The 23,718-nt window shown below is 38.4% G+C and overlaps 1 protein-coding gene across 1 annotated transcript; it reads right to left on the bottom strand.

Moving 5' to 3' along the window:
• Positions 1-212: 212 nt before the first annotated feature.
• On the bottom strand, positions 213-23,510 carry LOC113067628 (butyrophilin-like protein 3). The gene is made up of 11 exons (XM_026239994.1): positions 23,427-23,510; positions 22,519-22,594; positions 19,639-19,989; positions 14,496-14,768; positions 14,146-14,253; positions 10,927-10,968; positions 10,555-10,596; positions 9,774-9,815; positions 9,511-9,543; positions 740-766; positions 213-520 (listed from the first exon to the last, which is right to left on the bottom strand). The coding sequence occupies exons 1-11, from the start codon at positions 23,457-23,459 to the stop codon at positions 486-488; spliced, it is 1,062 nt and encodes a 353-aa protein (XP_026095779.1). The 5' UTR covers positions 23,460-23,510; the 3' UTR covers positions 213-485.
• Positions 23,511-23,718: the final 208 nt, after the last annotated feature.

The following is a 23,718-nucleotide window of genomic DNA, read 5'->3' as shown; positions in this document are numbered from 1 at the left end:
TATAATAATAAAAAAATGCAATTCATGACAACTTTAAGTACAGTGAAGCGCTAAAATGAGACATAAAAAGCACAGAAAAGAAGACAAATTTAAAATAAAGATGTTATTCATGATGGATTACATCAGGAGTGGTAAGTGTTAAAACAACATTAACAGTGATCTGGTCATATATATTTTTAGTATGTTAAAAAAATATTTCACAAAATGAATAATAATAATAATTTGTAAGGATGCAAAATTGAATCTTAGACAGACAAGTGAGGCATGGACATATCATAGAAGGAGGCCAGACCCTCCTCATAATCCTCAAACAGCCTCTTGGGCCCCACACTCAGAAAAAGAAAGATAAATGGAGAATCACAAGCCCAGTGCACCCCATTAATCAGACCCATAATCAAGTATTTATCTTTAGGATTCAGACTGTTCCACCTCTTCATGTTAAATACCACTTAATTCACTCCTTCACCTCCACCTGGTCGTAAACGTCACTTTTTATCTTCTTTTTTTGATTGTGTGTTCGCTAAAAACAGAAAGAAATTATGAAGTTATAAAGGGTCCATAACATAATTAATCTTAAGATAAATAATCATATACATAATATTAGTCACCACCTGAAGACCAGTCAAACCAACAGGAACTTAAATATGTTGCTCATCTTATGATAAACATATTGAAAAACTATATTATTAATAATTTAATAAAGCAAATATAAAACAAATGTATCATTTTGGGTACTCACCAAGTGACTGTAAATGTTGATCATGTTCTAGTTCAGAATAAAGACAAAAATAAAAAGAACATTGATGGTATTACTTTTGATATTGCTCTGAAAAACAACAACTGCATATTTTAAATATAAAGTATGATCATTTAGATGTGTTTATATTATGCATTAACATCTGGTAACTGAATAAATAATTAAAATATACATGCATACAATATAAACATGCAATTATTATTTATCCTGTTTTATAAAGGCTATAAATGCTAGTTCTTTCCCTGTTCTCATTTTGTAAAGGTTGACCATGATGTGAAGAAAATTGAGAATAAATTCAAGAACAATTAAACAACTGGCATAATACACTGGTACATATGGTAATTGAATAAATGCATAATACAAATGTATATATTATAAACATGCATTTATTTTATAAATGTGTGTGTGTGTGTGTGTGTGTGTGTGTGTGTGTGTGTGTGTGTGTGCGTGTGTGTGTGTGTGTGAGAGAGAGAGAGAGAGAGACACAGAGAGAGAGAACTGCCATAAAGTCAACTATGCCTCATTTTATAACAGGTGCTGGTGATTAAAATATCATCAAAAGGTTGATTTATTTCACTGATTCCATTCAAAAAGGGAAACTTGTATATTATATTCATTCATTACACTGATATATTTCAAATGTTTATTTCTTTAATTATGATGATTATAACTGACAACTAAGGAAAATCCCAAATTCAGTATCTCAGAAAATTTGAATATTACTTAAGACCAATACAAATAAATTATTTTTAGAAATCTTGGCCAACTAAAAAGTATGAAAATGAAAAGTATGAGCAGGTCCACACTCAATACTTAGTTGAGGCTCAGGTTTCTCTCATAGCGGCCTTCAGCTCTTCTGCATTCTTGGGTCTGGCATATCGCATCTTCCTCTTCACAATACCCCATAGATTTTCTGTGGGGTTAAGGTCAGGCAAGTTTGCTGGCCAATTAAGAAAAGGGTCCCATGGTCCTTAAACCAGGTACTGGTCGCTTTGGCACTGTGTGCAGGTGCCAAGTCCTGTTGGAAAATGAAATCTGCATCTCCATAAAGTTGGTCAGCAGCAGGAAGCATGAAGTCCTCTAAAACTTCCTGGTATGCAACACCAGCAGTCAGCAGTCTACATCAAAATTAAAATAAATAAACATTTGAAATGTATCAGGCTGTGTATAAAGAATGAATATAATATACACGTTTCACTTTTTGAATGGAATTAGTTAAATAAATCAACTTTTTGATGATATTCTAATTGTATGACCAGCACCCATACATATAACTGCAGTGTATTCATGTTCATGGGTCAGTGAGTTCATCTTGCGTCTCTGTCTGAAAGTGTGTGTCTGTTAACTAGCATCAGCTGTGGTCTATGAGCACCAGCTGCAACTTCTTTGCGCTGCCTTTAAGTTTGTCTGGCAATCCTGTTCGCGCTGTTGGTTCTCGTCTGTCTCTCGTTTAGTTGTTGTTCCTGTTCCTCCAGTTGGTATTCTCTGGACCTTATTCCTCGCCTGCCTGGGATTCCTGCGTTGGGTTTGAGATACTGCAGCTTGAGTGGTCTGGACATGATTCATCTGGGGTCATGCCATCGTCTTCCTACGTTTCTCATTGCTGGCCATCTGAGTGGCAAATAAACCATTTTGCCCTTGCACTTGGATCTCGAGACTCAATCATTGTGACAGAATGAACCAACCAGAATGGATCCAGCGAGCTCAGCAGAATTACGAGACTTTTTAACCAGTAGTAACTCTCGCATGGAACGCCAAGAGGACCAGATGATGGCTATGGGTAGTGCTGTCCAAGCCCTGGTCGCTCAGGTTTCGGAACTTACCACTCAGCTTCAGCGCTTCAAGTTATAGACCGTTTCTTCTCAGCAACCACATGTGTCTGATCCACCAGCTGCCGTGGATCAAAGCACCCGTTCTCCTTAGCCTTCACGTCGTTCTGCATGGTCCAGTAAAAGCTGGTGCCCGCCAGTAGGTTAGAAGTTACTGACGGGTGGAGCATCTCTTAATAAATCCTCTCTTTCTGTCACTTCGCTACCGGTAAGGTAGCGAAACTTCATTCATTAACTTTTGACTGTGAGGCTTTGGTGGATTCGGGGGTGAAGGGTAATTTTCTAGATATTAATGTTGCTAAAAGACTTAAGATACCTATGGTGGAACTTTCTCAGCCCATCTCTACGGTGGCACTTAATGGTCAGCTGTTACCCTCCGTCACACAATCCACAGTCTCAGTAAAACTCATCATCTCTAGACAACACACTGAGAACATTGACTTTCTCCTCAATGACATTCCTGCTGCCCCTGTGGCTTTAGGGCATCCCTGGCTGGTGCTCCATAATCTCCACATAAACTGGGGAAAAAATACCGTCTTGTCCTGGAGTGAATATTGTCATGTGTCATGTCTGTTGTCTGCATGTTCTCCTGTGTCTTGTTCTGTGTTTCAGGATGATCACACTGACCTGTCTAACGTGCCACGTGAGTACCTCGACCTGAAGAGAGTGTTCAGTAAGTCTCGGGCTGCTTCTTTACCTCCACATCGTCCCTATGACTGTGCTATGGAATTATTGTCAGGTACATCTCCGCCTAAAAGCAAATTATATTCGCTTTCCAATCCGGAGAGGGAGGTTATTGATAAATATATTTCTGATTCTCTTGCAGCCAAGATCCTCTGCCCCTCTTCCTCTCCAGCGGGTGCAGGATTTTTTTACATGAAAAAGAAAGACGGCTCTCTTCGTCCCTGTATTGACTATAGAGGGTTGAATGACATCACCGTGAAGAATACTTATCCTTTACCATTGATGTCGTCGGCTTTCGAGCTCCTTTCATTTTGGCCTTTGTAACACCCCCGCGGTATTCCAAGCACTCGTCAACGATGTGTTGAGAGATATAGTAGATCAGTTAATTTATGTCTACCTGGATGACATACTGATATTTTCTCATTCTCTCCAGAAACATGTTCAACACTTCAGGCATGTGCTTCCGAGGCTGTTAGAGAATGGGCTTTTTGTAAGGGCGGAGAAGTGCGTTTTCCATGCACAGTCTGTTCCTTTTTTGGGATACATCGTCTTGGCCGAGGGGGTTCGCGTGGACTCCGACAAGATCCAGGCTGTGGTAAATTGGACAATCCCAGAATCTCGTAAGGCCCTGCAGAGGTTTCTGGGCTTTGCCAATTTCAACCAGCAGTTTATTTGCAATTTCCAGCAGTTTATTTGCAAGCTCCTTTGACTTTCTTAACCTCCATCAAGACTGCTCTCAGGTGGTCTAGTGCGGCAGAAGTTTCAGTTTCATTTCAGCTCCCATCCTTATTGCCCCTGATCCTTCCCGGCAGTTTGTGGTGGAGGTTGATACGTCAGAGGTAGGGGTTGGCACGGTTCTATCTCAGTGTTCCCTCATGGATAGTAAGGTGCAGACTTGCGCATATTTTTCTCACCGTTTGTCGCCCGCTGGAGTTGATGGAGTTGAGGGTTCGCACAGCCTCTCAAGGGGTAACGTCCCCGCCCGGGGGCCCACTGGGTCGGTTGTTTGTGCCAGAGGCTTTAAGGTCCAAAGTTATCCGGTGGGGTCATTATTCAAAAGTAGCTTGCCATCCTGGGGTTAATCATACCAAGTTTCTTATTAAACAACAGTTTTGGTGGCCAGCCATGGCTTGCGACATTCGTCTTTTTGTTTTGGCTTGCTCTGTCTGTGCTGTTTCGAAGTCTTCCAATCGACCCCCTGCTGGACTCCTTGAGCCGCTGTTAGTTCCTTCAAGACCTTGGTCCCACGCATTTATCCAGAGGTGCCGACGCACCTGAACCAGGGCCAGATTGACCCTGCTCCGGGCGGGGGGCGCGCAACAAGGTTCAGGCCGATCATCACCGGTCGAAACCTCCCGTCTGCGTCGTAGGTCAAAAAGTGTGGCTTTCATCTAAGAATATTCCTCTCCGATCCTTCAGTAATAAGCTTGCACCCAAATTAATGGCGTCCGTGGCATATCCGTGCTACGTTAGCCGAAGGTAAAGTGTACACTCATTGTTTCCCTGGTTCCCTTGTGTTCTCGATGTTTCTGCACAGATACCTGCGATCGTGAAGGCTGACGGGAGCACCAGAGTGGTCGTGCTTCACGCCGAGGTTAACGTCACCACGCTGTGGTAGACAGAGACGCTGAAGAGGGACTTCAGGAGCCTGATCGAGACGGTTCGCAGCACGACGCCCGGGCCACGATCGTTGTGTCAGGACCACTGCCCACGTATCGACGAGGACACAAAAGGTTCAGTAGACTAGTTGCTTTAAATGAATGGCTGTTGTCCCGATGTAAAGAACAGAAACTGCTATTTGTTAATAACTGGAATCTTTTCTGGGAGCGTCCTAGGCTGTTTCACGCTGATAGCCTGCACCCCAGCAGAGTCGGAGCGGAGCTGCTTTCTGACAACATCTCCAGGACACTTCGCTCCATGTGACTAGTAAGACAATTCTCAAATAACTTTTATGATGACTTTTGTTCCACCCGCTTAAATGATAAAAGTACTACAATATATTAATATATGCGCTGTACAATATATTAATACTGTGTCTGTTCCCCGAATAGTGAGGTCAAAACATTAATTTAATGTAGGATCTAGAAAAAATCTTATCGTGATTAAACCAGAAACATGTAAAGTAAATGAACAAAAACAATGTTTAAAGTTTAGGCTCATAAATACTAGACCACTCACACCCAAAGCAGTTATTGTAAATGACATGATCACAGAGAATAGTTTTGATGTACTCTGCTTGACTGAAACCTGGCTAAAACCAAATGATTATTTTGGTCTATATGAGTCTACTCCACCAAACTACTGTTATAAGCATGAGGCCTGTCAGACTGGTCGTGGCGGAGGTGTTGCAACAATATATAGTGATATTCTCAATGTTACCCAGAAAACAGGATACAGGTTTAACTCATTTGAAATACTTCTTCTTAATGTTACACTGTCAGACATGCAAGATAAATCTAATGAAATCTAATGCCACTTCCTCATTACTGCTAACTTAGCACTTACTCCAGAAGCGGCTCACCCTCCAACGCAGGTCCCCTTTCGACGGAACCTACGCTCAGTCTCTCCATCTCGCCTATCTTCTGTGGTTTCATCCTCGCTTCCTGCACTCTTTCAGTTTTGAGCTCTGGACACGAACAGTGCTACGGACACTCTTTGCTCCAAACTCAGGGCTGCAGAGAGGAAATGGCAGATATCAAGAAACTCAGTGTGTATCAGTCTCTCCTCTCTTCCTTCTCTGCAAATGTCTTCTCGGCCAAAACATCCTACTACCACAACAAAATTAACAGATGTTGTGACGCTCGGACACTCTTCAAGACTTTCTCTTCTCTTCTTAATCCGCCGCCACCACCTCCTCCATCGACTCTTACAGCGGACTACTCTGCAGTTTTCTTCACAAATAAGACAAGAACTATCAGTGACCAATTCTCCACACCACAGACTGAGGACAACTTCACAATGACCAACACGCGCTCTTTCTCCTCCTTCTCCCCACTCTCAGAGATTGATGTTTCCAAACTTCTCCTGTCCAATCATCCTACTACTTGTCCACTTGATCCGATCACCACTCACCTCCTTCAAGCGATCTCTTCTTCAGTCATACCTTCGCTTACTCACATTATCAACTCCTCTCTTCACTCTGGAACATTTCCCTCAGCATTCAAGCAGGCCCGGGTAAGCCCACTGCTCAAGAAACCATCTCCAAATCCAGCGCTTCTTGAAAACTACAGACCCTTCTTCCATTCATTGCAAAGACACTTAAGCGAGCTGTGTTCAACCAGCTTTCTATGTTCCTTGTACAGAACAACCTCCTGGACAGCAACCAATCTGGCTTCAAAAGTGGCCACTCAACTGAGACTGCTCTGCTCTCGGTTACTGAAGCCCTGCAACTAGCAAGAGCAGCTTCAAAATCCTCAGTACTCATCTTACTGGACCTGTCTGCTGCTTTTGACAGTGTTAATCACCAGATTCTCCTGTCCACCCTCAGAAAGATGGGAATCTCTGGAACCGCACTCCTGTGGATCAAGTCCTACCTCTCTGACAGATCCTTCAGTGTTTCTTGGAGGGGTGATGTTTCTAAGTCACAACACCTTCCTACTGGGGTTCCTCAAGGCTCAGTACTTGGACCTCTTCTCTTCTCCATCTACATGACGTCATTAGGATCTGCCATTCAGAAGCATGGCTTTTCTTACCACTGCTATGCTGATGACACCCAACTCTACTTCTCATTCCAACCAGATGACCCGACGGTAGCTGCTCGCATTTCAGCCTGTCTGAGTGACATTTCTAGCTGGATGAATGACCATCACCTTCAGCTTAACCTTACGAAGACAGAACTCCTGCTGATTCTAGCTCATCCATTGCTTCATCACAACTTCTTTATACAGCTGGGTTCGTCAACCATTACTCCTTCGAAGACAACCAGAAACCTATCTGGGCTTGCTTCCCTGCCCAGAGCAAGCCCCCCAACTTTATTGTCCAAGCTCTTGTTCTCTCCAGACTGGACTATTGTAATGCTTTCCTGGTGGGCCTTCCTGCATATACTGTCAAGCCTCTGCAATTGATCGAGAATGCAGCAGCAAGGGTTGTTTTCAATGAGCCAAAAAAAGCTCATGTACTGATGCTAGCCTACAAGACAACTACTGGCACAGCACCAACATACCTAAACTCACTGGTTAAATCTTATGTGCCCTCCAGATGTTTGCACTCTGCAAGTGAACGACGCCTTGTGGTGCCATCCCAAAGAAGTTCAAAATCACTCTCACGGACCTTTTCCTGGACTGTGCCCAGCTGGTGGAATGACCTCCCAATCTTAATTCGTACAGCTGATTCTTTACTCATTTTCAAGGAACATCTAAAAACTCATCTTTTTCGACATCACTTAACCAACTAATACTAGCACTTTTCCTTTTCTTGTCTTTCCATTTATTAAAAAAAAAAAAAAAAAAAGCTGGCTATGCGTTCTATACTAGACTAACTGAGACTTGTCATGGCACTTGTATACTGTTGTTGTTCTCTTGTTGACCTGACTGTTTCTATTGTTCTCATTTGTAAGTCGCTTTGGATAAAAGCGTCTGCTAAATGATTAAATGTAAATGTAATGTAAATGTGTAATGTATCTCTTGCTCTGGCTACTGTGTATAGACCACCAGGGCCGTATACAGAATTCCTAAAAGAATTTGCAGATTTCCTATCAGACCTTCTGGTTAAAGTTGATAAGGCGCTAATCATGGGAGATTTTAATATTCACGTTGATAATACAAATGATGCATTAGGACTTGCGTTTACTGACCTAATAAACTCTTTTGAAGTCAAGCAAAATGTCACTGGGCCCACTCATCGTTTTAATCATACACTAGATTTAATTATATCGCATGGAATCAATCTTACTGATATAGATATCGTACCTTAAAGTGATGATGTTACTGACCATTTCCTTGTATCGTGCATGCTGCGTATCACTGATATTAACTATATGTCTCAGCGTTACCGTCTGGGCAGAACTATTGTTCAAGCCACCAAAGACAGATTCGCAAATAACCTGCCTGATCTATCTCAACTGCTATTTGTACCCAAAAATACACATGAATAAGACAAAATGACTGACAACATGGGCACTATTTTCTCTAATACATTAGAAGCTGTTGCCCCCATCAAATTGAAAAAGGTTAGAGAAAAACGCACTGTGCCATGGTATAACAGTAATACTCACTCACTCATGAAAGTAACTCGTAGTCTTGAACGCAAATGGAGAAAAACTAACCTGGAAGTTTTTAGAATTGCATGGAAAAACAGTATGTCCAGCTATAGACAGGCTCTAAAAACTGCCAGGGCAGAGCAAATACACAAACTCATAGAAAATAACCAAAACAATTAAACAATTAAATGTTAAATTAACAAATTGACAACAACCTCATCTGTGAAGCTTGGTGGAGGTGGTGTCATGGTATGGGCATGAATGGCTCTAAAACAGAACCTCTTCATTTTAATGATGACTTAATGTATGATGGCAGTAGCAGGAGTAATTTGGAAGTGTACAAAATCATCTTGGCTAGCAGTATTCAAGAAAATGGCACCAAACTCATTAGAAAGCACTTCATATTTGAACAGGACAATGACCAAAACACCCTGCCAGTTCAGTCAAGGACTTTAACAGAGCAAAGAAATGTAAAGTCTTAGATTGCCCAAATCAATCTCCAGATTTAAATCCGATTGAAGATTAAAGAATAAAGAAGAGACTAAAAACAGAAACTTCCAAAACAAGCAACAGTTAAAACTGGCTGCATTAAAGGTTGGGAAAAGCTTTTCAAAGCATAAGACCAAGAGTCAGGTGATGTCTATGGGAGGCAGACTCACTGCTCTGATTGCATGCAAGAGATCTGCAACTAAATATTAGCTTTTAATCTCTTATATCTGCCTAAAATTCAACTGTTCCAATATTTATGCTCACATCAAATAGTGCCATGAACTCCAAAAGTGCTGTCCTTTTTATTTGGTAAAACATATGTGTCGAAAGACCTAACAATAAAATATGACATTCTGTAGTTTTGTCGCATATTCATCTTTTAATAATATTATTGGCAATGTATTGACTCCACAGCAGAGAAAGCAATTTTGTCTTTAATGTTCCAATACTTCTGGAGGGCATTGTATTTACAAAGTGTCTGTTAAGCAGATATTTTGTGGATGAAAATTTACTTTAAATTAATAATTAAATTTAACTTAAAAAGACAAATTCACCTTGCATTATTCTCTTGTTGCATTCATCATAATCTGAAAAAAAAAAATCAGAATAAAGTCAAGAGAAATCAACATTTAACATCACACATGGGTACATAAACCAGAATAAAGGCAAGGGGAAAAACAACAACAACAAAACAGACAACATCACGTGTGTACATATGGTTTTGCATTACAAATACAAATGCAAAAAAAAAAAAAAAAAAAAAAAAAAGAGCCAAAACCTTTAAATTAATTGTGACATAATAAATAGATAAACTCACCTTGTTGTATTTTGTCTATCTCATCCTGTAGACTAACACATTCTGAAGAAAATTCAGAATAAATACGGAAATCATTAAATATACATATGGCTTAAACAAATGTAATGCCATTACAATAATACTTTTTGATGTAACACAGTAATATAACGAATTAATAATAAATTTTTTATAATATTATACCAAATTGATTCTCAGCAACGCATGTTACAACAACACATTTTATCATGAAATTAAGTTGTGATAGTTTTTTCAAGAAATTATCAACACCGCGAGATATTACAGCACCAGAAAAAAAAAACTAAAAGATAAGAAAATTCCTTCTGCTAGAATTCAATGGTTGTGATGACTGCAGAAACAAATTCTACATTCTTACTTTCTCTAGAAAGTAATAGGCTTATTAAGTAGGCCTACAATCTACAGTATAATGAACAGGAATAAACTATTTTAGCATTTTAGAATGCCTAGTCATATTTATATGAGTATTTTTGTGAAAGTAACTCAAAAGTAATATAAAAGTAGTGTAACATTTATAATTCAGAGACAGTAATTTTGTAATGTAAATAATTACTTTCAAATGACAGTAATACATAATGTCTTACATTTTGGAAGTAACTTCCCCAATACTGCACATGGGTATATATTGTAAGTGAATAAAGCATTTAAATGTACATTTTATAAACATACATCTATTATATGTGAGAAATAATAACTACAAATGCCAAAAAAAATAAATGAAAAAAAGATAACACATTTAATATAATTAAATAAAAGATAAATTCACCTTCTTGTATTTTGCCCTTCTCCTTCAGTAGTTGTTCATGTTCTAAAGAAAATTCAGAATAAAGGCAAGAGAGAACTATATTAAATATATATATAGGCCATATTTATGGTTAAGAAACAACTATTAAAAATAAAACAAATGATTATTATTATTGTTGTTGTTAACTATATATATATATATATATATATATATATATATATATATATATATATATATATATATATATATATAGACTACTTATAATTAGACTATTTATAAGTCAAAAACTTACAGGACCAAATATATGTAAAAAAAATAAAATAAAAATAAAAAAAAGCAAATGAATACACTTTGCATTAATAATAAAATTATATTTTCAAAAGACAAATTCACCTTGTTTTATTATCCCATTCTCATTATTTAGTTGACCAAGTTCTGAAGAAAATTAAGAACAAAGTCAATATAAGACAACATTAAATAGAGATAACATCACACATGGTAACTAAATAAATGATTAATTCAAATATATATATACAGTTGTGCTCATAAGTTTACATACCCCTTGCAGAATGTGCAAAATTGTAATAATTGAAACAAAATAAAAAGGATCATGAAAATTGCATGGTATGTTTATCCTGAATAAGCTATTTCACATGACAGATGTTTACATGTATTCCACAAGACAACATAATAACTGAATTAATAAAAATTACCCCATTAAAAAGTTTACATACAAGTGAATTTTAATACTATGTGTAATTTTCTGGATTATCCATGTCTTTCTATTTTGTGATAGTTGTTCATGAGTCTCTTGTTGGTCCTGAGCAGTTTAACTGCCTGCTGTTCTTCAGAAAAATCCTCCAGCTCCTGCACATTCTTTGGTTTTCCAGCATCTTCTGCATATTTGAACTCTTTCCAATATTGACTGTATGATTTTGAAATCCATCTTTTAACACGGAGGACAACTGATGGACTCATGCATAACTATTACAAAAGTGAAAACATTTACTGATGCTCAAGAACGCCATACAACGCATTATAAGATGGGGGGTGCAAACAACAATTCTAAACTGTACTGTCTAGTACTGTTTAGTACTGGACTGCACTAAATAAAAAATACCATGCCTCTTATTTTGTTTCATTTAAAACATTTTGCACATTCTGCAAGGGGTATGTAAACTTATGAGCACAACTTGTATTTATATGTATATTTTAAAAATGTCTCTAAAAAAATATGAAACATGGAAAAAAGTTATTGTCACCTGAAATGGTGACCCAAAATATTTTGTGGATGAAGAGAGACTTTAAATTAACATTTAAATAACTTTATGACTTTCGGAAACAAAATGACACATTTCTTCAGTCCGGCATGTATGTCCACTGTTGGACACTATTAGTGGACTTAGCAATTAGTAAAACATCTAATGTAACCTCTGTTTCCTGATGGACTGAATGAGACATGGAGTCAATGACTGACACTAGGGGTTGCACTTGAGACACCTCTGATACTTCAGAAAAGGCCAATGAGAATTGTTGAGTGTAATTTGCATGCTACTCCCCCATCCAATGGGTATAAAGGCGTGGTGTTTGATCCATTTATTCAGGTTTGCACTAAGGAGCCAGAAAAAGTGTCCCAGCCATTTCAGAGGTCAGTTCAAAATTGTGGCAGGAGGGTCTTGTTGGCTTCATTAAATAATAGAGGTTACATCATTAACTGAGACGTTCCCTATCTGTCAGTCACTTCAACATGGTGTTAATTATTGACACTAGGGGTACCTACAGTAAATGACACAACAACAGAACTGAGTCACGAGAGCTGGTGTCGGAGATGCTAGCAGGCTTTTGAGTGCCAGAATGATAAGTGCAGCTAAGCTGTCTCTCAACCTTCAGCGCCCAGGGTAAATGGACTCACCATTTGGGGAGAATTACAAAGGGAAGAGTCTGGGGAAGACACAGGGTGATAGTGACACCAATAGGGAAACCAAACATTGGAAGAATTCATCATATGAGGTCATTGTTAGGGAACCACTCCATATGGAGCACTAGCCAAATAACAAGGGCTCACTTGAAGAGGGGCATATCACAAGTAATGGGCCTGTAAGGGAATTCCTCCACCAAAGTTTTCTTCATGTGGGTGCTGAAGGTATATTGGTCCTAGGTTCATCAAACCCCTGGTGAATTATCTGGGATGAAAAGGTGTGGTCTTGGAGGTTTTAACCTCTACGCACCACTCAGTTCACCACTCAGTTCGGTTCACATTCATGGATGATCCCCCCAAGAGGAACAACACATAGCAAAAAGGCACCACTTCAAGGCTTATAGCCGTCTGGTAGAGGGGGTGTTTGCCTGTGTGGTAGTGTCTACCATGGCTAGTGGTAGACCACTGAATTTATCCTCATCCAGTTCTGGAACCTGACATGGAGATTTCAGAAGTCTGAACACAGGTGCCCGATTGTGCCCTGCCCATGAAAAAGAAGATCTTTCCTCAATTAATATTTATCAATGAAGGGTTGATGCCATCAGCATGAGCTCTGGGAACCAAGTCCAGTTGGGCCAGCTGGGCACGACCTTTAGGATTTGTTCTTCTTCCTCTCCAATCTTGCACAGTGTCTGTGCAATGAGGCATACTTGCACAGATGCTGGGGCCAGCTGTGAGCTATTGCATCCATGCTGAAGGAACCACAGAGAGCAATGGTGGATTTCTGTGTGGCAAACAGGTCTTCTTGAACATCAGAGAATCAACTCCAAATCACCTTGCCCCTTCTTGGGAAAGTCTCCACTCTCCTCGGAGCTTGACTTGTCATGAGAGTGCACTGACCTCATGATTAAGGAATGTGACTGGCTCACAGTGACTTCAGGTGGCAGGCAAGTTGTGACATGCGACGGGAGCAGACACTGCCTTAACAGTTGATGTATGCCACCAATGCAGTGTGGTCAGTCTGGACCAACATGTGCTTGCCCTGAACCAGAGATCAAAACGGCCTCAGGGCTAATAGCACAGCCAACCATTCTAGGGCAAACAAAAAGCCCTGTCTAGAGTTCTGAGACTGCACGTCTGATGCTTATGACATCCTAGCCTGTCTTAGAGGCATTTGTTGTGACAACAACACACCTGGACACTTTTTCTAGGGGAACACCTACCTGATATCTGACCAAGGCAATGTCAAGTCAAGTCACAATTTTTTAAATACAATGCAATGCTTTTTACCATGCAGATGCATTAACCTCAACGGCATGACCACGGCTGAGGAAGCCATATGCCCCAAGAGCACTGAAAGTATTTCAGTGGAACTGCTGTCTTGTTGAACAGGTTCGAGTCCAACTACAAACCGAGAACAGAGATACTTTGCCCAGGGGGAGAGCTTGCTCTTCTCCCAGTTGACGCAAAATTCCAATTAGGCTATGTACTGAAGGACCAGTCCCTATGAAAGCACACCAGTTCCCATAACTGAAGCAGAATCAGCCAATCTGCCTTTCTTTAGAGGGGCAAGGGTGGCCTTTCTTACTTTCGTGAAGACACTCTCACAGTGAGAACATGATCCATCCGGGGACTACCCCTAGAATGTATTATTTAATCAAATATATTAAATAAAAAACAAATAAGAATGTTACTTCTGTGTTTTTTAAAAAATGCAGCTATCAGCATTCCAGCAATCACAGTGAGTAAAACAACAGCTGAAATCAAGATGATTGATGTCCTCCAAGGATTAAACTTTTTATCTGCAAAACAAAACCGTGAATCATGTTGAGCACATTTTGTACAGTCAAACATTGATTATGATTAATAATGTAAAAAACATACATTGCTTATAAGTATGCAGTGAAAATAAATTGTAATTAAATGTACAATACAAAAATTATATAATAGAGAAAATAAAATAATTTAATGCACTAAATTGATAATTAATTTATCTAATCTACATCATCAAATAACCTCATGTAAAATAATTGTCAGTACGTACTTGAGGCGATAATCAGTGTCTCCAGAATGTGATGTCTCAGTTTCACTCTACAGTGAATCTTCCCGACACTGTGATATACAGTGATAGAGTGTTTGACTCTGAATCCATCTGTGTTTCTGCTTGTCTCTGCAGTTTCTGAACTCAAGCTGACTCCTTCACTGTTCAGCCACTCAATAACAGGTTCAGGATTCCAACCTTCAGATTCACATTGTAGATGAAGCCCTCCTGTATCATCAAATCCATCTACAGTGATCACTGGAGGACGTCCAACAGCTACAAATAAACATTAACTTTGTGAACGTGTTTTCTGTCCATAAACCTGCTGTTGTTCTGGATTTTTTGTTAGTTTCATGCTGACAAGAGTACTGAACTATATCATGATGAAGGTCTGTAATTTTAAGTAAAAATTATTTAAAAAATAAAAAATAAAATAAATGTCATGAATCTGTCCAGATCCTAGAACTAGCCAGTTTGAAGCAAGCCTGCCTAACCAACCAACTCCACAGTTTAAACAGCTTTTAACATTAACACTAAACAACACTTATTAATAATCCCGACTCAGGAAGGAGATTGTCAATTTTGGTGCAAGTAACCAAGATTAATGGTCAAAAAGATGCACAGCATGAACATCACATGTAAATCTGTGATAGAAATCACAAACTGAAGACACTCTTCAGATTGACTTTCAGATTGACCCACATAGGAGACAAGAACCAGACTGAGATTCCTTCTAGTCCCCTTTTAACTTCTGTTTCGCACAGAACACACCCTCACTTTCACAGAATGGCAGAAAGATGCCATGCCTTTACTTGTACAGTATATATGCGAAAAGGATCCCAAAAGGACTTAAGAGCAACTTTCATTTCCATGAATAATTCTATATCACGTATGTAAACCCACACATTTGACTATCATGTCCTATTCACTTATTGTGTGTATTTTGAATAACTATTGAAGAGTTTATAGGATTATATTCATGATGGATATGTGAGAGTTAGAATTTTCATGCTTTAAACATTTATACGAATCAGTATTTTGTAAAATGTATTATGTTCTTGTTATAAAAATCATTCCCAAAATATACTCTGCAAAAGCGGAAAAATATGACCATATGAGTGATAAGGTAACATGTTGATTTATGTATTTGGAGGATAAACATAGTAACACCCCAAGCTAAGTCAATATCTAATTGGTTGAGACACCATTTGGGATGTGTCCAACAGCCCGCTTTAAAAACTCAGGACACCATCAAATTATGCTTTTTGCATTGTTGCTTTTAGCCGCTGCTTTCAGTCGTTGCTTTAGCCTTGTCGGCTTTTTGCCACCACTTTTTGGCTTTTAATCAGTGCTTTTTGCTTTAAGGCTTTTAGCCATGTTTTTTGCCCATTATTTTTTAAGCGCCATTCCAGCATACTTTGGTTTGCATGTCAGCAGCTCCTCTAAAATTATGACGAGAACGCCACACTGTAAAAAAATTAAAAGTTGAGAAAACTTAAAAGTTTAAGGCAACCAACTTCAGCAGATTTTGGAGTTTCTCATCTTGTTGCTTTCAATTCATAGCTACAATAAAAAGTAGAGAAAACTAAAATTCTTTTGAAAAACTTTTACGTTTTCTCAACTTAAATTTTTTTTACAGTGCACCTAGTCTCGTCAAACTTTACCCTTTTCTTTCTTTTAATTTAGTTTCTTTTCTTTTCCGTTAAGAGTTTCATGTTTTGAGTTAAGTACTGCCACAACACTGTCTCCAAGTTCACCTCAAGTCTGTGATCGCCTCAAAATGTTAACCAACCAAATGCCCTCAACTCTGCATCTTCAGCAAACACCCGACCACTGGCTTCCCAAGATGCCCCTTTGACAACTATTGAACTTCCAGCCAATCAGCAACCTTGGGAAACTTTCTGCAATGATGACAACAAGGAAACCCCCTAAACAATGATTGAATGACTGAGTGCATATGTCTATGTGTTGGATTAGTTTATATGTCTAAGATTTATCCAATAAAGAATTATCTTGTTATTTGTGCTAAGTTAATGTCTTAAAATGCCGATCTTGTTACGGTGCTAATTAATATTGCTTTCACTATATTTTGGATATTAATATCTATGCAGAGTTGATGCTGTACAGCTCATTCAAAGAATCAATGACTGACTCTGTGATCAGCCACAAAACAGTGATTCTGTCTAAATTCCCTATAAAATCTTAAATTATTCCCTCTGAGGTAAACTGATCTGTTTCCCTTAAACCAGTAGTTTTCAACCTGTGGTCCACGGCCCACTAGTGGGTCGCGGTGGTATTGCAGGTGGGCCGCCAATTAATATAAAAATAAATAATAATATTGTTAATATGTGTAAAAATGTCTAAGTCATAACATAATAACATAATTTCAAATATATAATTAAATAACAAAAAAATCATATTAAATTGTAACTTATTTTCTGTTCATTGCCAGTTCATTCTAGGGCTTTATAGCACGATTTTACGCTGCCCTGACCTCCCGAAGTATGCTATTCCAATCCAATCAGAATGCAATGCGCCTAACACGAGAACAGAACAGACTGGACATATGCCTTCATAACTCCAGGTTCACACACTGTCTGTGATGCGTCTTTTTTCCGAGCCCATGTTAACGGATCAGAGCGTTCACACTGCACGCGGTAAAATAAAAAGCGTGCAAAAATAATTAATATCTAGCACATTAGCATAGAGAGAGTTGTGAGTGCACAGGACACAGTTTGAGTGAGAGGAGACAGGTTTAACATGTCTGGTTTTGTGACAGAGCAAAGGAGATCCGCGTGCGAGCAGAGAGATTTGCGCTCATGCATTATTTTAATGTGCTTTCGCGTTACAATAATGCGCTCTCGCTGCTGCTTCTGCACTGCTCACACATACTGTATACACACTGCAGACGGAGTACGTGTGAACCTGTATAATATATAACAAAACTATTTCAACACCTGAGGCACCACTACAATTAATAAGCTCTATGAACAACGCATGGCAAAAAAGAAAAAAATACCCTTCACACAGGATTTATTTATTTATATTTTTGCCATAAGTCTAGAAATGTTGTTACACCTTTACTTAGTGATTATTTTAACTTGTGTCTGTTCTAGAGACGTTACAACTTTTTGATAATTTTAATTGGTTTTCTTTTGGAAATATATTTCAAATTCATCCTGAATGCATTTATGACTTTTAAGCATATGTGCTTGTGTCAAAATCTTCCTATCTTCCTATCACTGTTTATAAGTCCTGTATATTAGGTTTAAATCCATCCAAGGTTAAAAAACATTGTCATTTTGTCAAAATATCATTTTAAAATTACCTCAATTCTCAGAGATCCCCAAACGGTTCGCGCGAAGCTGTTCAAAAGATTCAGTTTCCTTAAACCCCACCTTTCAGTAGCATACTGTGTTCTGATTGCTCAACTGACATAGTCAGGTTTGATTGGTTGTTCCGCACACACCTCCATGGTAAACTATGCGTTAGCATCTGTTTGGGGTGAATTATGTCTTATTCCTCTCATCGCGAAGCAAACAGTAAAATAAAAAACTTGAACAGTCTCGCTGCTTTTTCTTTTGTGTGGGTGTATTCAAGCCGCGCGCTTCAATTTGAATCTGAATAGAGTGTTCAGCGCGTGGTCACATTAGAAGGGAGACATGAAAAACAGACATCGCGTTGTTTTCATATGGATTACTTTATCACAGAATATCTGTTAGCAGCACTTGTTTAGTTTTAAAGTAGACATGTCAAGCTTTCTATAGATATCTCTCTCATGTCTCTTGAGTTGAGTATTCACGTAGTTACAGTTCATTTTAATGATGTGTTTGTAAATGAAGATCAGCGCAGACAGGCTGCAGACAGCACACATACTGATAAGACGCTCGGGAGAAAACAGACACATAACTTCATAATCATACTTCGCGTTGTGATTCGGAGATGCTTGTTGTTCTAAATAAAGTTGGTAACTGTAATAATAAAAACTTCCTAATCATCTGGAAGAAGGAGGCGGGAACCGGCGCACAATCAAACATCATTTTAATATTCAAAATAAACACAAAACAGTGCACCAGCCCCTCACGGACGACTGGTGCGCGCAAATAAAAAAAACGTGGGGCTTGAGACAGGTGGTGGGTTGCAGGTGTAGCTCATCTCCAATCACTACACCTGGCCCCACTCCTTGTTCCCACGTCTCTCGGCCCCGCCCCACTCGTCACAGTAATGAACCCTCTTTTATGGCCAAACGCTTTGAAAATCCCGCTGTACTCACTGAGATTAGAAAAGCAGTCATCAGTGAAATGTTGTGAACACAACAAAAGGGATTTGTTGTACTGCTCTGGTATTGTGGTAAAAATGAGTTCTAGCCATTGGTTCTTCTGATCTTCATTCTTTGGCAGTGAAAATAAAACAAATTTGCCTTTACAATTAAAAACACCCAGTCTCCTCGACATGATGCTATCACACCAACCAGAGCGTCTGTGTGGGGGGGTGGGGCAGGTCAGAGTTCCGTTTCTCTCAAGACGGTAGGCGGAGATTATTATGCAAAGTGTTCCAGTGACGTACATAGAGATGGGCAAAAGATTTGAAATCTATAACGACTCGTTTCAGCGATTCAGAGTCGACTCCTTACTTTAGAAGCCAATAACTTTATAAATCGTGTACTTTTTGGTTTAATTACTTTGCACATTGTTTACACTGATGGACAGCTACATCATACACTGTAATACAGCTAATTTTTGATTTCCCATCTGTGTGGCTCTTTAACAATTACTCTCTTAATGTTGATATCATATCACATTGGTTTTGTACATGAATTCAAATTAATTTGTTCAAAATAATTTTTATACCATCCCCATAACCCCTTCCCCCAACTCTACTTGTGATTCAAAAAGGCTAGCTAACAGGCTAAGAATATAAAAACGTAAGACAATGTGTGTGTGTGCTTGTTAGTCACTTCTCATAGTTGTGCCAAATTTGGTCTTAAACGTCATCAAATTTTGTGAGTTCAGAAGGAGTAAACCATAATAGTTGTATGACAGTCTGCTAAACATGATATTTCTATGCCTTTATGGAACCCTTTACAACTGACCCCAAAGCTCCATGTCTTAAATCATTAAATGTTTATTTTAATTGGTTTACTCACCTTCAACACTGAGATCAACAGTAGCGTCATCATACCAGGATTTGGACTGAATAAAACACTTATAACGTCCTTCATCAGAGATTTGGACAGATGAGAGTTTGAGTGATGCGTTTCCTCTCTGTAATTCTTCATGATTCAGTTTTGTTCTCCCTCTGTAGGACTCTGTCTGCTCTGCGTTTCTGTCGTCATGGTCCTCATAGAGATGCACTACTGAGTTTTTCAGATCAGATCTAAACCACTCCACTCTCATGTCCACAACACTGATGCTGGGTTTAACTGAACAGGGCAGAATCACATCTTCACCAGCTAAAGCAAATACTGTATCTGCAGGTCCCATGACTTCATACTGCTCTGTTATAAGAGAAAAAAATACACATTTAAATTATACAGTCCTAAAGATTTTACTTTACCTCAACATGTGAACTGTGGTGTCAAAACTTGCTCCCCTTCATGCGGTTCCAAATCTATATGACTTTCTACAAAAAAATAAATATTTAGCATAATGTGTATACATTACCGGACAGTTATGAGGGACAGTCAACTTTCAAAAGGACAAAAAATATAAAAGTGTTCCAGAACTTGGCACGTCAATCAGTGTTTTTCCAGGTCATTGACACCACTCATTGTTGGTTCTCACATTTAAACTTATTACAACACAGTCACCCGGTTTCACAGTCAAGACTTAGGCCACTGAACCCCCAACTGCTCCCTGGGCGCCGCAGCATAAATGGCTGCCCACTGCTGCGGGTGTGTGTTTGTTCACTGCTCTGTGTGTGTGCAGTTCGGATGGGTTAAATGCAGAGCACAAATTCTGAGTATGGGTCACCTTACTTGACTGAATGTCACTTTCACTTAAAGTACTGCTATATGAACAAAAGTGCAGAAGGGGAACTTTAAACAAATAAGGTGTTGGTTTTTGTTTTTTACAGCAGTATTCCTTTTACATAGTAGCAGCTCAAATTTATTGTAAAAGTTTGTTATAGGATAAGAAGTTATGCTCAGAGCCCAGAGCCTCCATCATAATATTATAACAGGTACATTTCAAGTAGAGACCTTCTCTCCCGTGGGACCAAATGCAGCAAAGTGTGGCGTGGGACAACACTTGATGGGTGAGTGCGTGTGTGGACACTTAGAGACTCGGTATGCATGCAGTGAATGGAGAGCAGAACTGATACGTGCAGCATGATGGCATGATGTTGCTAAAAAGAACATTATCTTGTCTATTTGGTGTAATGCAATGTTTCTATGCAGTTTAAGGTTAAAAAATAAACACATTATTTTCCACATAATGTAAATTATTGTTGCTCCACCATGCCCCGCCTTTCTAAAACGCATACATTTTTATAAAGCTCATCGGTCTGAAAAGTGAGGTGTGCTCTGATTGGCCAGCTATCCAGTGCGTTGTGATTGGCCAAATTCTTCAAGTGTGTGATGGAAATGTTATGCCACTTAACATACTGTGATGCAGAGTCCAAGCGCGACAAGACACAATAAACAAAACACATTACAAACAAGGCATTTGTTCCATCCAGTGGGCATTTAATTACTGATTATAATGATTTCTACTGTCTTTTTATGAGTTACATTGTGTATCTCTGCTGTCTTCACGTGCTATTGGAAATGTTCCTTTTCCTACTTTTGAATTCGTGATTACGAGCACGCTGCACACTTTTCTGTTAACAGTGAACAGTGGTTTGCTGGTGATGCATAAGCAAATCATTTTATGGGGAGTGCAGTTGATGTGAGCACTGCTGCTGTCAGGCCCTCCCAAAATGCTCTCATTGGTTGATGACGACCCTTCCATGTCAGTACTGATCAACATCCCACTCCTTCTGTGACACATGGTTTGTCCGTATGTGTATTCAGAGCCAATGAGCAATGGACTTTCTTAATAATATGAATAACAAAAAAAACTGTTAACGTGCGATAAAATAATTGTTAGCTTTAATTAGTTTATGTGTTAATGCAATAATAATGCATTAACTTGCCCAGCGTTCCTTAAAATATATAAATGCCTTGATTTCATCTCAAGAGGCACACCAGTAATGTTTTTGTCTAAGGCGTGTTAGTAAAAAATTACTTAAATGTCCTAACTGAACTATGGCCTAATCCTGGCTTAATCTAAGCCCTGTCTGTGAAACCGGGACATCATATTTAACAGCAACAGTAGACATATAATAACAACTGAATTTGGGTCTGTTCTTTACAAAAGGCTATTATAGTCTGATACGTTTATGGTATTTTTTGGCCTTTAAATCAGAAGCTATAGACAGTATGTTTATTCTACAGAATGCTCTTTTTAAAATGCACTTCTTATTTCACATTAAATTACATCTGGTTTGACAATCCTGCACCAGAAACAATTCAACATTTTCCCTAAAAACATGTTTCCATGTAAAGCAGCATCTGTTGTTTCCCCACAAAAAACTCAGCTCTGCATCAGTTCAGCTGCGGATTCATACACTACGTTAAACTACATAAAACTCTGATTTGATTACTTATTACATGACTCTTTGGAATACTTCTGATTGGTAAATCTAGTCATTCTGTGGTCAAATATTTCTGGATAATGATCGTTATCCACAACAACATAATATAACTGACCGCTCATCCTAGAAACCTTGTTTTCTATATGCATGTATTTTGTTTTTGCAGTGTAGTTACTACAAAATAACAAATACGTTTTTTAATCTTTGTTTATTTAACAAGTGTTTGTGTATTAAGCTGCAAAATGTACAGTAAACCTGGTATGAATGCAAAATAAACTCCTTCAGTTGGACTATGACCGGCTGATTGTACATTGGCCCTTATAAAAGTTACTTATTAGATCTCTCTTCATCTTTCTTTTACACATGAATATGCTTGAATACAAATAATTACCTGATCTTGAATCAGTAATTCCACAAATAATCAGGAGGGTCAAACAAATAAACTTCATCTCTGGAGGACACAGATCCTAAAATGAAAAGTAATGTATTATAATCAGAAAACTCACAGGACTGTGTGTTAACATGCATGAGTTATCTTTATGTTACACATAACCAGAATGTATAAATTCAGAAAAATTAAAGACAGACTTGTAGAAGATTAGGTAAAAGTATTTCTCAGTTCTGCCATGACTTACCTTTAATTCAAGAGTGTGAATAAATAAGATGATACAAGAGATCATACGGAGACTATCCCCGTTTTAGTTTTACTTTCTCTTATCATAAACGTCTTAAGATTACACAGTCCCTCCCATTATACTAGTTAAAACTTAACTCATTTACATCTGGTGTTGACTTGATTTCTAATCAGATTTAATGTCATTTTAATGACTAACAGAAATAATCTTTCACTGTTGATACAAACATGAACGCCCTCTACAGGACAGGACAGTCAGCATCTCTCTTTTTATTTGATTTCTTATAATACCCCGCAGAAAGGCTACTAAATAGGCTCCTATCCGAGCTAAGGTCCTAAGATTTTTTTTTTTTCAAAAGCTTTTTCTGTGTCTTCAAAAACTTGTTTTCCTGTTATAAAAAAATATTTTTCTCAAGAGACAACACAAGAGACATGAAGCATGTCAGGGGAGGTACGCAAACAATAATAATTGGTTAATAATAACAATTAATTTATTAATTATTTGATTACTAATATGACTAATTTGAATTTTTGCAAATAAAATAAAATCATAATAGTGACTCGCTTCCAGATATCGGTAAATTCATTTCAGCATGTATTTGGCTTTAAAACATGACATCCCCCAAACACATCCCCCAAACAAACAAATGGATAGAGTTTCTCACCAAACAACTGATAGTGAAGTAGATATGAGACATGGACCCCACATCATAAAAAGTAGATGAGACTCATAATCCACAAACATCCTTAGGGCTCTGACTGATCCAGCACTTCCTGTAAAAGGTTTCCTTAGCCACTCCCAATAAAACAGTTAGTTTCTTCCTATAGCTGAACTTCATAATAAAATCTCCCTGAGGAGGATCCATCCCTCCAAAGAAAGCCAAGATATTCATTAAATGTGTCAGTTTGCTCTTCATTTCCCTCCAGCTCTCTTCTGTGTAAGTTTCAAAGTTTCAC

The sequence above is a fragment of the Carassius auratus genome, linkage group LG28B, assembly GCF_003368295.1.
Source record: "Carassius auratus strain Wakin linkage group LG28B, ASM336829v1, whole genome shotgun sequence".
In the NCBI taxonomy this organism is placed as follows: Eukaryota; Metazoa; Chordata; class Actinopteri; order Cypriniformes; family Cyprinidae; genus Carassius; species Carassius auratus.
The sequence above is the reverse complement of the archived record's forward strand: the minus strand, read 5'-3'. Positions and strand labels throughout refer to the sequence as shown.